A 5,802-nucleotide genomic window follows, 5' to 3' on the forward strand; every position below is an offset into this window, starting at 1 on the left:
AGTGTATCTGACTTAAAGTTTAATTATAAATTATTAATTATTAAAATTATATATAATTATTAATTAGTAAGACAAAAAGTAAAAATCAATAAAACCTGGTTTGAAAAGAATATGTATGCCACTTTGTCCTGGCTAATACCGCGTTTGAATAACTAAAGTCATATATTTGGCTAAAAGTTGACTGGTGTTATGATTTTTAGAGTTGACAATCCTATCACCATAATAGAACTTTCATTCATTAGTCAATTTATCATATGAGATAAGCTAATTACAGAAAAAAATATTTTTGTTATATTTGAACCTCTGAAATATGAGTAAACTCATGACTACATTAAGGTCCAAAATTAGCTAGTATATCATCAACTTTATTGCCCTCTCTATTACAAAAAAAAATGTTGTCAAATCTTCCAAACACACCCTAAATTGCTCATAAGTGAATTTCTTTTTTCAATGTGTATATCTAAAAAGTGTTAAATTAACAAGATGATTTTCTTAAATTTATTTATGAAATAAGTAACAAAACATTTGAAAACTTTTATAGTTCGAGTTTGATTCTCAAGGCACTTGAAAGAAAATAATTTTATAATATCAAAGAAAATACAAATCTTTCAATAACGAAGAAAGAGTACTGCATGGTATAAGAAAATATAATCTTCATCAATCATCATCATCATCACCTTCTGATTGATCTGGATCACCGCGGGATATTTGTATGATATATTAATGAGGGACTATACGAACTATATTGTCCAGAAAATTCGTTATCTGTATTAGAGTCGATTGGGTCAATTGTATAAAGATCTTTCACTTCATCTTCATTTTCTTCGTCTTCATGTCCATTAGCCCAAGGGTTATTTTTCGTGAACTTTCTCAAACTTTCAAGTTCCATTGCCACTTCTTTCATCGTAGGCCTATCTTCTCCGTGCAAACTAAGACAACTCTTAACAAGCTCAGCAATCTTCTGAAGTTGCTCAAGACTTCCTTCTCTTACAACTCTACGATCAAGAATTTGAAATAAGTTATTCGTGTTCATGGACAAGATGAAATAGTCTATCAAACATTTGTCCTTCTCATTTTCCTCCTTCAAAATAGGTTTCAACCCTGTCAAAAGTTCAGCAAGAACTACTCCAAAACTATAAACGTCACTTTTCTCAGTCAATTGACCCGAATGGAAATATTCAGGATCTAAGTACCCTAACGTTCCTTGAACCATCGTAGCAACATGTGTTTGATCAAGAGGGACTAATCTTGAAGCTCCAAAATCTGCCACTTTCGCGGTGTAAACATCATCCAACAATAAATTGGCAGACTTGACATCTCTATGAATTATTGGCATTGACGCGGATGAATGAAGGTAAGCAAGTGAACTTGCTGTCTCTGCAGCAATTCTCAACCGATTTTCCAAAGATAACCAAGGCGCTCCATTTTTGTTGTGGATATGCTCGTAAAGAGTTCCATTAGAAACGTATTCGTAAACTAGTAAAGGAACTTCAGCTTCCAAACAACACCCAAAGAGTTTCACTACATTTCTATGGTTAACTTGAGTAAGAATAAGTACCTCATTGATGAACTGTTCAACTTGATTCTCATCCACAAACTTAGATTTCTTAATTGCAACTATGCGATTATCAGGTAGTATACCTTTATAGACAATTCCATTTCCACCACGACCAAGAATCCTATCGTGGGCGTAGTTGTTTGTAGCCTTTTTCAACTCTTCAGCTGTAAAAATTTTGGTTGCTTCCACACCACCCTCGTTAGAGGAGATTCGTTGTTTTAAGAGGAATCCGCCATTTTGTTGGAAGAACTTCTCCCTGAGTTTCATGAGTTTTCGTTTCTTGAAGCTAAAATAGAGCCAAGTTGTTCCAAGCACTAGGGACATAAAGCCAACTCCCATACCTTTACAAATATTATGATCAAACATTATACTCCCTCTGTTTCAAAAGGAATGATTTTCTTTTTTTTTAGTCTGTTTAAAAAAGAATGACCTTTTCTCTTTTTTTTTTTGGTAAGATTCACTTTTAATTTTCCACGTGGCATATTTAAGGTTATAGGATTAAAGGGCAATTTTGTATATTTGACATAACTTTAATTTAGAATCACAAGATTCAAAAGTCTTTTTTATTTTCCTAAACTTCGTGTCAAGTCAAATTAAGTCATTCTTTGTGAAATGAATGGAGTATCAAATTCCATTTGACACAATTTGTTGAAAATATTATGAAAAATACTCTATTATGAACAGTAGTAGGAAATTCTCTTGGCTTGAGGCGTGTCAAAGATGAATACTTCTTTTTCAGATACTAAAATACACAATTTAAACTCGAAGAATTCTTTCATGATGAGGAACTTACCAACGGAAAACTTGATCCATGGAAACTCAGAGTTGGAGCTTGTTGCATTACAACCACGGCCATTCTTTTTGCCATCACCAGTATATCCTTGTGGACATGAACAATTGTAACTCCCCGGTATGTTTATACAGTTTTGTTCACACGAATTAGTATTTGGCATCGCACATTCATCAATATCTACCATACAAAGCAAGAGTCAGTGACTAGGATTACATCAATACGGATTCATTTATGAATTCGAGTTATAAACACACAACTAGGACGTGTAATTGTACCTCGACAGCCGAGGTAAGGATTTCCTTCATATCCAGGGTTACATCTGCATCGATATCCACCTAAGCCGGTGTCAGAATCAACACATTGGCTGTTACCTCGACAACCATAATCATTCCGTTTTTTTGCTTCAACACAAGTAAGATTTCCAATAGCCCAATCCAACACAATGGGGACATTATTGACAATCCTCTCAACGAAATTCAAATCATTTAGATCCTCCATGCCTCTGAATTGGAAACGACTAGCCTCACCAAGAAACGCGTAGCCACATGGATTAAACGACCAAATTCTACTGTGGTTTCTCAAGCTTTGCATTGATGTGTTGAAATTTTTCAACCCTTTTGGTATTTGTATTTGGCAGCAACCCGAAGCCATACATGAACCATCGACTACATCAGACGAGCTTATACAGGTTGTGGGGCAGCCATTGACAAATTTAGTAGCACTTATTATAGCAGTATCATCACATCCAACTACCGTAAATCTGTCAGAAACAAATTCAGAATTTAAAGTTAATCAGTTCATTTCAATTCAAACATGAGAACTTCTTTTGTGCTTTTTTGAAATAAAATTTTACATACTACATAAAAAGGTCCTAACATAAATCATAATGTCACGTGAAAAAAAATCACTTCCAAATAGTGATATTGTCACATGAAATAAATCAAAAGCAACAAACATCTAATAGTTAAGAGTAGTATTTATTTTTACATATGAGCAGTAGCGGATTCAGAATTTTCATTCAGAGATACTAAAATAAAAATATAAACATATAATAAGCCTTTAAAAAAGGAAACCCTGAACTTTTTGGGTTTAAAATCACACTTCTAGCACGTTTTTTAAAATTAAAAAAACAATTAAAAAATAAAAGACAGAACTGAAAATTAAAAAAAAAAAAAAAAACTGAAACTGAAAATAATAAAATGCTTTCATTGGGATTCAAACCAACCAGTGACACACAACTTAATTTTCGGGGAACTTGTCACTGCACTATCAAGTTCTCTTTGTTATTGAGGAGGTTCGATATACACATGTATAGAAATACAAAAAAATTTACTTTATATATACAAATTTTTTGCCGACCTTGAAGACCACGTGGGTCGACCCCTGTATATGTGAGTCATTTGTATAACAATAAGGATATCTATATGAGTTCTAAATTGCAAAGTTAGAAATATATCAGACTCTTAAGGAGGATTTAAGCTGAACCTGTTAAGGGTAGAGAAGCTATAAGGAGTTGATCTTCCTAAAGTGACCCATAGTGGATATTCTACAAGCTTAACTCCAGCTGATGTGTAACATGTTTCCGCTATGAAATTAAATACTCGTGTTTCTGCGTCTGAAATGTCGTATACTTTGATGTTCGATGCATAGAGTGTTGGAGTCCCTGTCGATTTGTTACAACCAATCTCAAAACTCGAGTCAAAAGCACAACCTGAACCTAACCCAATCCCAAAAGGATACGGAATTGTGATGTTCCCACACTTCTTTGGACATCCTGGTTTTGTGATATTCGCGCCTTTAGTAATGGTGGTGTTGGTGGTGGTGGTTTGAGCATTGGCTAATGTCAAGAATATTAGAAAGAAATGAAGTAGAAGCAATTGACATTGCTTCATCATTTTGAAAAAGTTAGTTTCATTTGAGGTGTTTAATTAATTTCATCATATATAGAAGTATAGAATAAAGAATCTGAAAATAAACTTTGATATTCCTATTTGGATACAAAATTTAATTATTTTTATGTTTAGTATAATGTAATTGCCAACTAACAGCATATTCTTAGTTAAAAAGTTCAAAGACGTTCACAATTAGAGGTTTATTTGATCTAATAATTTGCCCACCAAAGTTTAGTCAAAATTAGGTCTGTCATTTCTATAGTTTAAAATAAATGTTCTAATTTTATTCGACACAGAGTTTAAGAAAATAAAATATACTAGATTTTTTTAACTTTGTAAGTTTAAATTAAAATTATATTAAATATATTAAAATGTTATATAATCTTGTAATTTTAAATATGTTACATGAAAAATTGAAATTGAATTTTTTGTCAAAAAAAGAAATGTTCATTTTTTTTAATCGGACTAAAAAAGAAAAAAGGTCTTTTTTTAAAGCAATGAGAGTATATTTTATCCTTACGTCCATCATGCTTGCCACAACATGTCATGGAACACCACTTCCAAACATTTTTAAAGAGAACGCATTTATATAAAAATATATAATGGCTGTGATTGACCAATTTGAAGTTTTGTAATACTTTTTAAGATTGATTAATCCAACTTTCTTGTAGAATTGTTTGAGAACATCATGTTTCATGATGTGTCTATATCGCGGTGGAGCTAGAATTTTGCTCAAAGGATGTTAAAAGGTAAAGAAATAAAATCGTATAGAAGTCAAGGAGTGTCAATATGTAATATATATATATAAAAAGATATTCTTTTTTAGTTGTACAATGTAATTTTTCGACAAAGGGGTGTCGATGGGTGCTCTGAAGTGAAACTATAAAAAATATGTGTTAACAATGAGATTCGAACCTTGGTACAACAACATTAAAAGAGTCTTAAATACCCATCATAAAACCATTGGGCCAACTATATGATTTATTCATTGGGTGCTCTATGTTAATTTTATACAAATACCTATCGATTTCTACATAGATATATATATTTCGTAACGAAGTTAATGGGTGCTCGAGCACCCGGCGGACACCATGCGGGTCCGCCTTGAATAATAGAAAAAGAAATTGGCTATAAAAAAAGATACGTATTGTTGACACCCAATTTTGGCCTAACATTTTAAAAATTCGTGATTTTGAAGCTTTATTTATTTAATAGCAAATTTTGGTCCGATGATTTTAAAATTCATACATTTTGAGTCAAATACAAAAAAAAAAATCTGCCTTTCCCACATTGTCTCTCAAACAATTTTCAATTTTGCAATAGTCCCACATCGGTATTTCATCCTTTTTGAGGATTTTTGGGTTCCTATATAAGCCCACTTCATTCACTATTTTTAGGAGGATTTGGAGGGGAAAACAAAAGAATACTCATAAAATTTTGAGAATTCTTGGTTCCCATAGTTCAAAAATTTTAAAGTGTTTTTGTGGTTTTTCGAGTTGAGGAGGTGGAGTCATCTTCTTCAAACTCGTAGTTCCGGTTCGCCGCCCAGAACCAGGTAA

General features: G+C 32.5%; 1 protein-coding gene across 1 annotated transcript; it reads right to left on the minus strand.

Annotated features, from left to right (window-relative positions):
• Positions 1–492: 492 nt before the first annotated feature.
• LOC107029802 (wall-associated receptor kinase 2-like) lies at positions 493–4,246 on the minus strand. Its single transcript, XM_015231248.2, has 4 exons — positions 3,837–4,246; positions 2,627–3,111; positions 2,352–2,528; positions 493–1,899 (listed from the first exon to the last, which is right to left on the minus strand). Exons 1-4 carry the CDS (start codon positions 4,244–4,246, stop codon positions 695–697), a joined length of 2,277 nt encoding a protein of 758 aa, XP_015086734.1. The 3' UTR covers positions 493–694.
• Positions 4,247–5,802: the final 1,556 nt, after the last annotated feature.

Source organism: Solanum pennellii, chromosome 9 (genome assembly GCF_001406875.1).
Source record: "Solanum pennellii chromosome 9, SPENNV200".
NCBI classification, from domain to species: Eukaryota; Viridiplantae; Streptophyta; class Magnoliopsida; order Solanales; family Solanaceae; genus Solanum; species Solanum pennellii.

Excerpts from the sequence above, each read along its gene's own strand:
- LOC107029802 (XM_015231248.2), bottom strand. The coding sequence starts at position 4,246 with ATGATGAAGCAATGTCAATTGCTTCTACTTCATTTCTTTCTAATATTC. Across the intron at positions 3,112-3,836 it reads AGCTTCTCTACCCTTAACAG|ATTTACGGTAGTTGGATGTG; the intron begins GTTCAGCTTAAA and ends TGTTTCTGACAG. Across the intron at positions 2,529-2,626 it reads TCCTTACCTCGGCTGTCGAG|ATATTGATGAATGTGCGATG; the intron begins GTACAATTACAC and ends TTTGTATGGTAG.